Raw genomic sequence first — 14522 nt, 5'->3', positions numbered from 1 at the left:
GCCCTGCCCGGACCCGGGCACCCTCGGGCACGATCCCGGCCCTGGCGCTGCCGCCGCGCTCTGCGGCCACGCAGGGACAGACCGGGCCCGGGGGGAGCCACGGGGCCAGCCCGCGGCGGGGTCTCAGCTGCACCGGGGACTTCGGTCACACGCTGAGTGCCGGCCAGAAGCGGCGACAACCGCCCGCTCCTCATCTCGGTGCAAAGGTGGAGCGCAGGGGAGGGCGGTGGGTGGAGGATTATGCCGAGCCAGGGCTTGGGAGGTCCGGCCAGTTGGGGCGGGGGTGCCGCCCCTGGCGTAGGGCCGGTGGTGGACAATGGTGGGACCGAGGGACATCATTCCCCATTGGACCCAGTGTCCATGTGGGATCCAGAGTCCTTAGCAAAGGGGGGATTTGGGGACAGTCCCCCCACAGAGCCCCCATGCCCGCTGGTGCTGGCACCCCCGGGGCTGGGGGAGGATGATGCTCCCAGCACATGGGAGTTCTCCAAACCACGGTCCCAGCAGCTGATAGAGCACTCGAGGCTGTGTCCAAAGAATTGTCTTTATTACAAATGGGCAGGCAATTGGCAGAGGGGGTGGTTAGCAGAGTGGGCAGTGGGCAGGAGTAGGAAAAACCCTGTGTCCCACCCTGGTGTGACCCCAGGCGCCAGCTCCCAGTGGGGCTCAGCCTGACCTGGCATCGCTGGCTCAGGAAAAAGACAAATTTGTCTCGAATCCATGTGCGGTTTGCACCAGACAAACGCCTCTGTGCAGTGAAGCTGGCACTGGCAGGAGTGGCACAATGCCAGCTGTGGCAAGAGTCCTTCTCCCCAGCTGGGGCTCTCCAGGCTGGGCAGCTCCCAGGAGGTGAGGACCCCCTGCCCCTTTCTTCCAGGAAGATGGTGGTCTCATCTGGGGCTACCCACAGCCACAAGGCTCCCAGGGGTCTGCCCGTGAGACAGGAGCCCGCAGGTTGGGAGCAGTGGGCAGGGAGCAGCGCTGGCAGAGCTGGTGGCTGGTCAGGCCTTCAGTTCTGGGGACACTGCAGGATGTCATACTTGACGTAGCCCACCCTGTCCACCTGGTAGCGCGGTGTCATCCTCCAGTAGAAGCTGCCCCGGCAGAAGTGGTACTTGCCTGGCCAAGGAGGGGGATGGAGGGAATGGAGGGTCAGCAGGTTTGGCCATACAAAGATCCATCCTGGTGACTGCCCAAGCAGCACAAGCACACGACACCCTGCACCTTGCTGGCACCCTGCCAGCTCCACCACAAGGACCCATGGGGCTGATGGCATGCTCTGTCCCAGAGCCATTCCCCACACACCCGAGCATCCCGAGCAGGAACCAGAGCAATGCCATGAGAGGCTCAGGCAGCCCAGGCCCGAACACACAGCACCCACCCGCCAGGTCCCACTCACCTTGGTACAGGAACACATTGCGTGCATCCAGGGGGACGCCGGTGAAGACATCATCGGTGGCACGGGGGTAGCCCTTATCCACCCTCTGAACCTTCACATCCAGCCTGTGGGAGAGCAGAGCCACGCTCAGGGCTGCTGGGAGCCCCCTCCCAGTCCCTGGCCAGGGCTCAGGCAGGCGCTGCTGCTCTCCAGCCCTGCTGCTCTCCAGCCCTGCTGCTCTCCAGCCCTGCTGCTCTCCGGACCCGCTCACCTCCAGTAGCTCTCCCCGCTGAAGAGCAGCACTTTGCCGCGGCCCCGCTGCAGGGCCCCCGAGAGGCGGCCGGCTTCCTTCCCTATACCCAACTTCTCGATCCCCCGGGGGCCCAGCGCGCTCTTCCCAGAAAACACCCAGAACTGCCGACCTGCAGTGGGAGATAGTGGAGGTGTCAGACAGCCCTGGGAGCTCCCAGGCTTCACCGGGCTCCTCCCCGTGCCCGTGGGACTGGGCGAGGGCAGGGGCGGCAGAGCTCACCAGCAAAGAAGAAAACCCTCTTGGTGAGCAAATCCTGGAAAACAGCATCGATGGTGTCTGGGAGGCCAGGCCAGGTATCAGCAACAGAGAAGGCACCCTGGATGCCCGATTTCCAGAAGGATGAGTAGGTCCAGTATTTCCTGGTGGGGAAGATGAGTTGTCCTGATCACCTCAGTCTGCCACAGCCTATGTCCCCCCCCATATCTCTGTGTTCCCCCACATCCCACATCACCAGGGCAGGAGGTGCCAGATGCTGCCACTCACCCATCCTTGAAGAAATACAGCTCCCCATTGATCTCTGTGATAGCATCAAAGTTCCTCTCCATGCAGGCATCCCGGCTGGGGTCCACAGGAATGGGTCCAACTGTGGGCTCTGGTGTAGTCTCCTCCTCTTCCTCAGTGGTGGAGGTGCTGCCAGCCTCTGTGGGCAGGGGCTCAGGCTCCTCTGTGGGCATGGGCTCGGGCTCCTCAGTGGGCAGGGGCTGGGGCTCCTCAGTGGGAGCAGGTGCAGGTGCAGTGGGCTTGGGGCCAGAGCCACGACCTGAGTGAATACAGGGGAGGGCATGAGGCTGGGTCATCTTGGTGCTGCAGGACACCCAATGCACCCAGCTGCAGTGCAGCTGCTCACCATAGAGGTACTGGATGCCCTGGACATCATCGGGGTGCAGCTGGAAGTCCTGGATGTAACTGTACATGGGGTACATCAGGGCCTCACGCACGCTGGAGTGGTCCAGACCCAGTGAGTGTCCAAACTCATGGGCAGCCACCAGGAAGATGCTGTAACCTGGGAGAAAGCACTGGCCTAAGTGCCTGGTGGGCCACAACAGGGCAGGACACACCATCCAGAGACTGTGGTCCCCACAAGGAGTGTGACAATATGGCATGGGTCTGGGAGGCACAAAGGGGAGCACAGGCAGTACCTCTGTCAGGGCAGAAGCCCCACTTCTTGTCGGTGTCATAGTTGCTGGTAGTGGCACACCAGAGCTTGCCATCCTGCCGGCCCTGGCTGGTGCAGGCACTGTAGGACTGTCCCAGGAAGGTGAAGGGGAAGACACACGGGTCCCCCTGGGAGTTGCCGCCGATCACCGCCGTGTCTGCAGCAAAGTGTCAGTGAGGCTCTCCCTGGCCCCTGGCTACAACAGCCAGAAGCCAGGACAATGCTGAGACCCCTCATGTACCCCCTCCCCTGCGAGCCCCCATCCCTGCTGGCACCTCGGTTGGGGCAGAAGCCGTATTTCTTGTCCTGGTCGAAGCTGGAGGTGGTGGCACACCAGCGGTAGCCATCGGAGCGGCCGTCTGTGGTGCAGGCATCGTAGGAGGTGCCCTCGAAGATGAAGGGGAAGACACAGGGGGCTCCATCGCTGTTGCCACCATTGGTGTAGAGGACTGTGGGGTGAGGGAGAGTGAGGAGGGCCCCAGGCTCCGCGAGGCTGTGCAGGGGTTATGGTTGCCATTACTCACGCTCGCTGGGGCAGAAGCCGTATTTCTTATCCCGGTCGTAGTTGGGGGTGGTGGCGCACCAGGGCAGCCCATCCTTGCGCCCCTCCGTGGTGCACCGGGAGTAGGAGTGGCCCTCGAAGATGAAGGGGAAGTGGCATTCGGCTCCATTGGCATTCCCGTGGCGGGTCTTCACCACTGGTCAGAGAGGGGCAGCTCAATGCTGCTGCTGTAGTTGGCACCATCAGACCCCCCCAGCCCACCACACCCTGCCCTTACCTAAGCCAGTTCCCAGTGTCCAGAACTCATCGTCGTCAAAGTGGGCATCGCCCTGGATGCCCTGGCCTGGGGGAAAGGCGTGGGCCAGGAGCCCATCCTTGCCGTCGAAGGGGTACCCGTCCCCATGCTCTGCAGGGAAAAGCACCCTCAGCTGGACCTGCCAGAAAAGCCCTCAAGTCCCCAGCACATTTGGGGGCAGGGGGACTCTGGGCACAGCCCAAGGAGACGTGGGGCAAGGATCTCACAGGCAGGATGCGTCACCAGGCCCCTCCTCACTCCCTGCCTGCCCAAAGGACATCACCTTGGCTGCCAAACATGATCATGATGTCTGCCTCGCCGCTGTAAATCTGGGTGAAGGTGAGAGGGGTCACATCACTCCACACTTGGAACGCCCGTCTGAAGGCGTCATCGATCACGGCACGGTCCAGGTCGGGGGAGTAGTTCATCACCCTGCCAGGGAGGCAGAGGGTCAGTGCTGCCAGCTCTCCTCCTCATGCAGGGAGGCAGAGGGTCAATGAGGAGCTCCCATCCTCATGCAGGAGTGACCCTGTTCTGGGAAGGAGCAGACCCCCACCTCCAGAGATGATAGCAGTCACCACCCTTGACCTCACCCAGGGCTCAGGTGCCCTTCTGGGCATTGGGGAGCAGATGCTGCTGCCATCCCAGCTTGGCCCTGGCAGCACTGGGACCCATCTGTACAGGCAGCAGCAAGCTCAGAGAAGGGCTGAGCAGAGGCTGCCAGCCTCCTGGTCCATCAGGCTTTCCATTCTCCTGGGACCATCACCCTGAGGACACAAGGGTTCGTCTCCAGAGCAGACTCACCGGTAAGTCAGGTCCATGTGGTCCCACTTGAGGTCCCCCTCAAAGGTAAGGAAGGTTCCCATGTCAGGGACGCCACAGCGAGGGGCTCGCATGGCCTCCAGCGTGGCAGCATCCAGCTCTCCCGTCTCCTCCAGGCCCAGATGCTTCTGCATTTTGAGCAGTGCCTTGCCCAGGGACACCTGCTTGCCACCAATCTTGGCCTCTGCCTCCGTGGTGTAGCCGAACCTCTGCAGGTAGCGCTGTGGAGGGAAGGCAGCCAGAGGGGTGAGCGAGGCAGGAGGGGGCTCCAGCAGCCCCGGCATCCATCCCAGCCTGGCTGCCTTCCTGAGCTCAAGGAGAACGACAGCTCTCAAGCCGTGCCTGCAGCCCTCACTGCCAGCCTGAGTGCCTCCTTGGGGACCTGGGTGCCAGGAGGGCACCACCGGGCCGTGCTGCCCTCACCTCTGCCAGCTGTAGATCCGGCAGGGTGCTGATCAGGTCCCCCGGGAAGGTGACAACAGCCTGCGGCTTGCCCTGGAGAGGGGCTGCCCAGCAGGAGACGGCCAGCAGCCCGGCGACAAGCGGGGCCAGGAGCAGTGCCATGGCTCGGCGGTGACAGGAGGGATGTGGCCGTGCTGGTCCCCGCTGTCTGCTCTGGGTGCCGCCGGGCTACCCGCTCCTATTTATGGGGTGGGAGGGCAGTGAGTCACCCTCAGACCCCTCAGCGCCGACTCACGCTCCCTTCTCCCTTCCCACGGTGACGAAACGCACACTCCATCTCTGCCTTAACTGTTTCATCACCTTGTTTACTAAACACGCCGCCTTCCGCAGCCACGCGAGGACAGGAAGGACGGCGGCTGGGCAGCTGCACCGGGCCACAGCGCAGCTCTGAACGGCCACCCTGGGGCTGCCCCGCACAGCCACTGCCCTGCTCCCTGCTGGCCCCAGGACCGTGGTAGCTGTGGGGACAGCAGGGCATCACTGGAGGCCAGCCAGGTGCTCAGGATCCTGTAGCTGTGTCATCACCCCGGCTGACACTGAGCTTGGCTGGCCAAGGGCTGATGATGCAGGACCCAGACCCGCAAGGACGTGGATGGGTGTGGGGGCAGATGGCAGCGGAACCCCCACCTGAGCCCCAGCATCTGGAGCCCACCTGCCTGGGATTTGGGAGCTTGCACCCTCACCGGGACTCTACATCCTTCCCCACCACAGCTGCATCACCCCAGTGGGTCAGAGTGTTTCCAGCATTGGAGATGCCCATGACTCCTCACCCCAAGCCCAAATGTCAGCAGCTGAATGGCAGAGCTTCCTGGTACCAAAGGCATTGCCTGCCCAGGAGCAGCTCTGGGCACGGGAATGCTCCACCTGGGGCCCTGGGACATTAGGGGTGCCCTATCCTGGCTGCCCTGCTCTGCAGGGTGCTGCTGACTCAGGTTCCCACCCAGCACAGCACAGACCTTGCCATGGGATGGTGTTTTCCTGCTTCTCCCAAAGTGCCGACGCTTGTGGGAACGAGAGCAGTGAAGGGGAAAGCAAACAGGGATGAGGAGCGAGGAGAAAACAGATGGCAGGGAAGAAGGCGCAGCGTCAGCGGGGGGGAGGGAGCCCTGGTGCAGCCCAGCAAGGCTGCTGAGACACAGGTCCCAGAGCAGATCCCCTGCCCCAGCCCTCACCAACCCCCTGAGCCCCAGGAAGCTCAGCTGGGTTCATCAGGAGGATCTTCCTGTTCACTCCATTGCTGTTAGTGCCTGTCCTCCCAGCTCCCAACAGTGCCAGAATGGGGCTCAGCAGCGGCTCCCTCCCAGTATCCCCCAGCTCTGGCTGAGCCAAAGCAGAAGCTCCTGGCCCAGCCAAAGGATGAGCAGGTCATACTGACACCCAGCACAGCTGGGGACAGTGAGAGGTCAGGGCTCTGCTCCCTGTGTCCTTGGAGAGGAGCCCCCATGCCCAAGTGAGGGCTCATCCCTGGGGCAGCATCACCTGCCAGATGCCCTGTGCTGGTGGGATGCATCCACAGCTGCCTGGGCACAGGAAGCTCACCGGCAGCGTGGGCTAAGCTGGGAAGGAAGCAATGGTGAGAAATCAGGGGGTTGCCTCACTCCCCCACCACAGCCCTGCAAGAGCAGCCCCCATTCGCTGGCACAGGAAATTGCTTCACAAGCAGCTACCATCCTGCACCCGGTGTGACAAACGCATCCAGCCAAGCATTCCCTCATGGTGGGACACAGCTCTGGGACCCTGCAGCCAGGTCACCCTACAGCCCCTTCCCACAGGGTCCAGCCTGCCCCCCTTGTCCCTGTGATGGCCCCGCAGGCAGGAGGCAGTGGCTCTCTGTGCTCCCCACCTGTCTGGCAGCCAAGGTGAGGAGAGCCTCTGCCAAGGTGCCCTGAGAGCCCATTGGAGCTGGTGGCTCCTGAGGCATTTGAGGAGCAGACACTGAAGTGTCTGCTCCCCATCCTCCACTCTCCAGCCTGCCAGGACCTCAGCCCACAGCACAGAGGTGTTGTGGGAGATGGGTGCTAAATAACCTGCAGGCTGTCCTCAACAAGGAGACTTCTGAGTCCAGCTCTGGGATATAGTCAGAAACTCAGATCCAGCTCTGGTCTCCCTGGCACTGTAGCATATCCCTTGGACTTCCCCATGCTATTCCCATCCTTCATTTCCACCACATGCAGAAGCTGCAGCTCCAGCAGCCTGGGCACTCTGCCAGGGCACACCATGGCATCGTGCTGCCTGTGGCACCCTGAGGGCAGAGCCACAGCCCAGCAGCACAGAGTAAGGCTGGCAGAAACGGGGCTGGGAGGGAAGTGGGACCTTGGAGAAAGTGATGGCAGGAGGAGATGAGGGCCAATGCCCCACACACTGTGCCCCAGTCCCAGCAAGCCCTGAGCTGGGCAGTGGGAGCTCCAGGGGGGGTTGCCAACCACAGCTCTACCCCCGTCCTGGCCGCTCCCACTGACTCATGGCCCCGCTCACCAGCTTCCTCCTGGAACCATCCTGGGGGAATTTCTGGTGACTCTCTGGAGGCTCGTCAGAGAGCAGGGCCAGGGCAGCAGGGAATCCCCCATGTCTGGCAGCACCAGCACCTTCTGTGCCAGGCAGGGAATTCTGTGGGATGGGCTCAGCACTGCTGGCATGAGCCCCACGCCAGGCAGCCTCGATCAGCTCAAGGCACAGGTTCCTCAGAGAGTGCATTTGTGGAGGGAGGCTTGGGGCAGCCACTGCGGCCGGTGGGAAAGAGAGGAGGGCAGTGGTGATGGGGCAGTGCCACAGGCAGGAGAGGGCTGTGGATGGCAGAGACCCCAGGAGCTGTGCACAGCCCATGCCCTTTTTCACTCCCAGAGCCCCTGAACGCAGTGAGATGGAAAAACCCAGGCACATCCTGCATCCCAGACACTGCCCGAGCCACGAGGTTGCCGGTCACCACCGTGGCTGCCAAAAGGGGAAGGAACAGCCACCACAGCCCCTTCACACAGCCTTACTCATGGCCACCCTCATGCAGACCCTCTGTGGGAAACTGCTCCAGGACCTCAAAGGAGGTTGGTGCCTGTGTGGATCCCCTAGACTCCCCACCCAGTTCAATTCCCCCATAGAGGCAAGCAGGATGGGCACCAGCCAGGGAGGGAGTGTGGCACCAGACAGCCAGGGGAGAGGTCCACAAACATGGGTAGCACCAGGGCAATAAAGCTGGTGGGGAGCTGAGGAGCCAGGGGTGAGGGAACACCCAGTTACCAGAGTCACTGCTTCACACCCAGAACCCCAGGCAGGGGACAGGGGGACACAGGAGTAAAGGACAGGCACAGGCGTGTGGACGGCAACAGGTTCCCTCTCAGTATAAGCAGGAGTATGGTGGCAAGGGGAAGTGGGGTGGGAGAGAGTCAGCATCTTGTGCGGGTGAGACAGCACCGGACTGCAGAGAGCAAGTGCTGGTCTCACTGGGAACACGACCTGTGCAGAGGGAAGGGAGCACTGGGACCTGGCAGAAGCTGCAGTGCCACGGCCACCACGGTACAGCCAGACACCCTGAGCAGCGGGCAGGGCATTGCTGCATGCCTCTAGCTGAGCATGTGCCATGGGCTCTGCACCACCCCATGCCCATGGAGCAGAACTGACACGCCAGCCCTGGTCCATGGTATGCAGTGACCAGGCACGGGGACACTTGGCGTGGGAGCAGGACAGGGCAGAGGGAGCAGCTCTGCGTCACAGCTCAGGGCTCCATCACTCCTGCACAAGGGCTCCAGACAGAAACAACATTCCTGCACACACTTCCCGTATCTGCTCTCCTGGCGCTGGGCCCCGCGTGGGCTGGGACTGCAGTCTCCAGCTGGGCCCAGGACCCTTCCCGGCAACCACCCTGCCTGCCACAGACCCACAGCTCTCCAGCACCAGCCGTGCCTGGCCCTGCATCCCCTCCCTGCCTGCCCAAGCTCTGTGGGGCACCTGCTCAGTCCCTTGCCTCACCTGGGGAACTCCTCACCTCTCAGCATCCCCTTCTTGCCAACCCTTCCCCCCTGCTTGCTGGTGTCCCAGCCCCTTACCCCTCAGCCCCACTGTGCCCACACTGATGCTGCTGTCCCCACACCTTGTCTGGGTGGGGATGACGTGGCCGCTATCACCAGGCAGCTCACTCCACCCTGCAGGCACTGAAACCAGCGCTGCCGTGTCACCACCCAGCCCAGCTGCAAAGCACACATGACGGATCCCCCGCCTGCCACACCGACTCCCGGGATCCAGGTGGGTGGCACAGTCACCTCCCTGAGCTGGGCTGGGACATCCCCTCCATGCCCGCCCTGGGAACCCCCCATAGATATTGGGGAATGCTGCAGGAATCCCACCCGGAGCTCCCTTCACCAGGTGCTGGGGCTGACAGCTGGCACCTGGCACACCTCTCACCGCCTGCTCCAAACATTGCAGGGCTCTTGTGCTTCAGGACTTCCTTGTTGTAAACTCCATCCCTTAACTCTCCTCCTGCCTCAGCTTCTGCCTCCAGCTTTGACAAACCTTTCTTCTCCTACACTTTCCCACCTGCTGGGAGCAAGAGATATTCATGCAGGTGAGAGGGGCACAGGGTCCAGGTCACCTGGGGAGCATTTGGGAAGGGGAATGGGCAGCCTCATGGCCATCATCCCCTCAGCATCCCCTCTTGGGTGACCTGCTGGATCAGCTCCATGGAAGCATCTCCTGAGCACCACAGGAGTGAGGCAGGAGGTGGGAGGGGAGCAGGGCAGGACAGAGCTGGGTGGCTGCCAGCTCTGGGGTGCACAGCTGCTGCCGTGAGCCATCAGCACCATGGCACAGGACGGGTGGGCAGCGCTTTGCTCCTGGCAGTGACATGGGCACGGCAGCTGCCTGCTAAAACAGGAAGAGCAGCAATTGTGACAATGACAAGGAACCTGACTGTGTGCAAGGGGACAATGTGCTGCCAGGAATCCATGGCTGTCAGCAATGGGAATAAGGAGCGGGGGTTTGTGGAAGGTGGAATATGGGCAAAACTGGTGGTATTTAATTGTAAACTGCGCAAAGCAGAAGGAAGGGCGGTAGATGCAACACGTTCAGATTTCAGTAAAACATTTGACAACTGTTCCAGAGCTTGCTGCCAAATTAACTCAGAGCAGCTCAGTTGTCAACACAGGCATATGGACAAAGCCCAGGCAGCCCAGGAATGGCACACAGCCTGGCTGTCCGCCGGGAGCTGCCCCGGCCACACGACCTGAGACCTTTCAAAACCGGGCATCGTGTGAGCGGAGAAAGGCACACCCCGGCTGAAGGAACACCAGGGTCGACAGAGCTGCTGTGCTGCCTGGGGAGGACAAAGGCTGCAGAGCACCCAGGCAAGAGGCAGCAGACCTGTGGGAGCTGCCATACCCCCACAGGGTGGGGAGCAGCCCCACAGTCTGCCTGCTCTGCCTTGGGGTGTAGCAACCCCTCTTTCATTTGAGGGGGACTGAGCAGAGCAGCCTTGCAGGACCAGCCTGGGCAGGCATGCAGGACTGGCAGGGTCAGCAATGCCATGGCAGCACCAGGTGCTGACCCCCTGCTCTGGGAGTGCTCATCCAGGCACAGGCCCTGTGCTGGGGATGAGTGCAGGGGACAGACAGAGCCCAGCACGCTGCACACCCGAGGCCTTTGGGCCCCTGCTACATACACAGCTCTCTGCCCACCTTGTTTATTTTACTTATATTTCAGTAATTTGCTGATTACCATTTTTTAACTAACCAGCAGTGATGAATCAGCAGCACGGGAGAGGGTGGAAACTGGTGGCCTTGGACTGTGGCTCCAAGGTCTCAGGGTCTGGGAAGGAAGCCACAGGATCCCTCCAGAAGGGGAAAAAAAACACTCAGCAGTAGCAGCAGCAGTTCTGGCAGGCATGAGGGAGCCAGCTGTTTGCATCCAGCAGTTCCAAGCACATCCTGGAAAGGCTGCTGATAGCCCCAAAAACTTACAGGAATGGCAGCCATGGCACTGACCTGCGTGGGACAAGACCTGTGGCACTGGGTGTGGGACAAGATACATCAGAGAAGGAATGCATGGCTCAGTGCCACTGTTGCTCTGTTTTGGGGTCAGGGCACAAGAGGCACCAGGGCAAACCAGGAGAGCCCCTCCATGCCCAAGGCACAGCCACCAGCAGCACCTCCAGGGCCAGTGAGTTCCTCCTGCCAAGGGGGCTGTGTGAGGTTCTGAGCGGTCTCACCATCAACTTCCATGGGCTCCTCCACTGGGAGTGCCCTGCCTAAGCCCAGGGGTGGCATTATGGCTGAGGTCATGGGTTCAGCCACAGCTTTGGTGGCCACAGAACACAGGCATCATCCTGTGGCACTCCCACTCACACCAGCGCTCTGGGAAATGGGGATCCCAGCAGAACAGCACAGAGGGAGGCTGCTCACATCATGAGCACCACCCCGGCACAGGGCAGAGGGGCCGAGGCAGTGCCCAGCAGGAAGCTGTGCCAGCTCTCACGGCCACCCTGGCACGGAGTCATCCCCAGGAGTGCCCCAGGAGCCTTCTCCAGAAGCCAGCATTGCTGGGAAGGCACAGGGCCGTGAGGCAATCTGGTGTGAAGAAAAACCATTTCCTGCAGCAAGGGCTGCTTTGCTCAACGTTTTACAAAATGTGCTGATGCAACTGCCCTTCCCAGGTGGGATATAAATACAAGCCTTGATGTGGATTCGTGCCCTGCAGCTACACAAACATCGCAACAATGTTTTCTTTGAAAAGAAGAAAGAAAACAAGGAGGAACAAACAGCGCGGATGACAAAATCACCGGCAGTGGAAGTCCGGGGTTCGGGTTGCAGGGGGGGGAAGCTGAGGCTCTGCCTTGGGCACCGTGCTCAGCACAACCATCTCCTATTTTGGAACAGTGACCGAGGCTGTGAGCTCATGGAAGAGCCATTGTGGGAGCTCAGCAAACTGTCCTGGGGAGGGGGCAGCCCGGCCTGGCCAGGGGCACCAGCAGGGACAGCGCCACTGAGGGTCACCCTGCCTCAATGGCAGCTTGTCTGATGGGAGCTCCTGCCCAGCGCTGCATCCAGGCTGAAGAGCTGGGAAACCTCCCCAGGAGAGGGACAGCCTGTCAGAGCAGCCCATCAAGCAGCCTGATAAAAGCAGCCTCATACTCCGCCCAAGCCTGAGCTTTGTCCTCCAGGCACAAGCGCTGCGTTGTCTCCTCAGCCTGATCCCAAAAGGCCTTTAACCTGCTGCTCCCCCCGCCAAGGTATTTGGACACACATCCAACACGTGTTGCAGCCATTTCTGGATTCTCTTTAAGCTGCTTGCTGAGATTTTTTTGTGTTTTCTTTGGCTCTGAAGTGATTTCAGGCTCGGAGGCACAACAGCAGAGAGTTATCAGCAAGGAGCTGTGCCTGCAGAACCCAGGACGGGAGCCGTGCTCTGGAAATCCCCCGCTCACCCCGCTTGGGGGCACGCAGCATTTTTAAAAATAGCAGGTTACCCATACAGCAAACCTCTGCTTGGGACAATTCACCGAGACAGAGGACATGGGGCACCTCTGCAGGGGGACAGGGAAGCCTGACACAACTTTCCATCAGCCGAGCCAGCAGCAGGAGGGTTTGTTTGAGCCCCTGCGGCCCCTGGAGCTCAGGCTGCTCTGCCCTGCGGCCATCACCAGTTGGGAAAATGCTTCGCTTGTCTCACACGGCAGCTGACTGAAGGCAGAAAGAGGAAACCTGCTGGTCTGACACAAATCCATCCAGCTTCCTCTACCTGGCAGGCAGCTTTTGCAGGGGTTCCTCTGACACCGCTGCCCCTCCCCAACAGGAACGCGGAGCGTCCCCCAAGAGGGGGCACAAGGGCAATCCTAACCCAGCCAGAGCCGGTCCCAGGCAGTGCTGGGTTCCACCGGTGTGAGCTACAGAACCACGGAGAGGGGACATCGGGCACAGGAGCGCCTCCCTCCCACCCTCCCCAACTTCACTTCCCCCACTGAGCTCCACAGGGCTGCTTTAAAAAGCAGTAGTGGGACAAAAAAAAAGCTCAAGCCCTCGGTGTTTCTGCGTTTGTGACATGACAGTGACGGCAGCAGCGGGGCGCATGTGGGGACTCAGCCCTGAGGCACTGGCAGCAGCGCTGCGGCAGCAGAGCTCGCACAGCCAGCCCGGGGATGGCTCTCACCGCTGCTGTCTGCCCGTGATGGATGAGGGCATAAACCTTTCAAGGATGCATTTAATTAGCTTGAAAAAGAGCCGGAAGGTACACACGCAGCAGCTGGCGGTGCGGCTCCTCTACTGCCTCTGCCGGACACACGGTGCCTCCGGGAACTGTCACCTGGGGCAGGACACAGGGGACGCGCAGAGCCCCGGGGAAGAGCCCCGGGCTGTGGGGGCTGGTTGGGAGCACCGCCTGCCTCGCCCCGAGCAGAGGCACAGAGGCACCACAGCCAAACGCTGCAGAGTACTGATCCAGCCCAGCACCCATCGGCTCGGATTTCTGGCAGGCTCCGTCCTGCTCACAGACTGTGCCAGATGAGACACTGTCTGTCCTCCTGCCGCTGGCACCGTGTCAGCAGCGGCTCGGGACCGGCCGTCCTGGCCAGTGACACGATGGCACTGCCCACCCCGACCTGCACTGCGGGCTGGCTTGGTCTGAGTGGCTCCGGACCCGGCTGGGATGCAGAGCCCTGACCCCCCTCGGGCCGGGTGTTTCTTCCATAGGGACCCAGAGCCGGGGTCAGCCCACTCCGGCCCAGCCCCGACAGAGCACAGGCACAATAGAGCTACCTTTCCTCCAGGAAAAAATCGGGATAGAGCCGTTCCCAATGGAACACTGCAACATGAGAAAATATCAGTGGGAACAGGGAGCCACCTGAGGCTTTGTTAAAGCCATCACCGAGCCCAGGCCATGCACAGCTGAGCTCAGCGGGAGGATCTGGAGGGAGCTGGGACAGCAGCAAGGTCCGAGCGCATCCCTGCAGGGAATGCTGCGGCATCAGGAGGCGCCAGCAATGCCCCACTGCCGGCAGCGCTCCGGGAGCTCCCCCAGACTGTGCAACCCCAGCGCAGACAAATCGGGTGCCCGCCGCCATCTGCTCTGGGGAAAACCATCCCGGAGGGCAGAACTCGGCGAGCGAGAGCCCATCGGAAGGTGGCTGCTGTTCAGATGCGGAGCTGCCGTCGAAAAAGGCAGGTCTGGCACCAAGAACAAACGGACAGTCGGTGCCGTTCCCCGCCAGAGACCGAGGGGGAAAGCGCTCAGCAGCCTGAGGCTGGGCCCGGGCTGACCGCGGCACGGCCTCGCAGGGAATCGCCAGGCGGAGGTCCCGCGGCTCGGCCTGGATCACTCCGGGGATGGGCGGCCCCAGCCCACAAGGCATGCCGGTCTCAGCGCCCACCGCGGACGGGAGATGGGGCGCCGGGGCTGCACGGCTCAGCCAAGGTAAGGACCTCGGCAGGAGGAACGCGCTCCCGGCTCGGGCCGGGCGGGAAACGGAAGGAGGGGAGAGGGAGAGAGAGAGGAAAGAGCGCCGGGCCCGCACAGAGCGCCCGCTCCCAGCCCGGTCCCGCCGCCACTTCCGCCTTTCCCGTCACGTGACCAGCGCAACCCGGCGCGACGCCGACGCTCAGGGCCCGGGCGCCGCTTCCT

The 14522-nt window shown here is 61.9% G+C and overlaps 1 protein-coding gene across 1 annotated transcript; it reads right to left on the bottom strand.

The window, feature by feature from the left end:
• Nucleotides 1-530: 530 nt before the first annotated feature.
• MMP9 (matrix metallopeptidase 9) lies at nucleotides 531-5201 on the bottom strand. Its single transcript, XM_064730185.1, has 13 exons — nucleotides 4890-5201; nucleotides 4449-4687; nucleotides 3928-4076; nucleotides 3627-3755; nucleotides 3372-3545; nucleotides 3123-3296; nucleotides 2831-3004; nucleotides 2539-2694; nucleotides 2175-2451; nucleotides 1911-2050; nucleotides 1650-1800; nucleotides 1400-1503; nucleotides 531-1119 (listed from the first exon to the last, which is right to left on the bottom strand). The coding sequence occupies exons 1-13, from the start codon at nucleotides 5028-5030 to the stop codon at nucleotides 1010-1012; spliced, it is 2118 nt and encodes a 705-aa protein (XP_064586255.1). The 5' UTR covers nucleotides 5031-5201; the 3' UTR covers nucleotides 531-1009.
• Nucleotides 5202-14522: the final 9321 nt, after the last annotated feature.

The sequence above is a fragment of the Zonotrichia leucophrys genome, chromosome 20 (genome assembly GCF_028769735.1).
Source record: "Zonotrichia leucophrys gambelii isolate GWCS_2022_RI chromosome 20, RI_Zleu_2.0, whole genome shotgun sequence".
NCBI classification, from domain to species: Eukaryota; Metazoa; Chordata; class Aves; order Passeriformes; family Passerellidae; genus Zonotrichia; species Zonotrichia leucophrys.
This window is presented reverse-complemented; position numbering and strand designations above follow the sequence as displayed.

Bases quoted from the DNA above. Each gene is read 5' to 3' on its own strand.
- MMP9 (XM_064730185.1), bottom strand. From the start codon at position 5,030: ATGGCACTGCTCCTGGCCCCGCTTGTCGCCGGGCTGCTGGCCGTCTCC. The intron at 4,077-4,448 runs GTGAGTCTGCTC...CCTCCCTGGCAG, and splicing joins CACATGGACCTGACTTACCG to GGTGATGAACTACTCCCCCG. The intron at 3,297-3,371 runs GTGAGTAATGGC...CTCACCCCACAG, and splicing joins CGGCTTCTGCCCCAGCGAGC to TCCTCTACACCAATGGTGGC.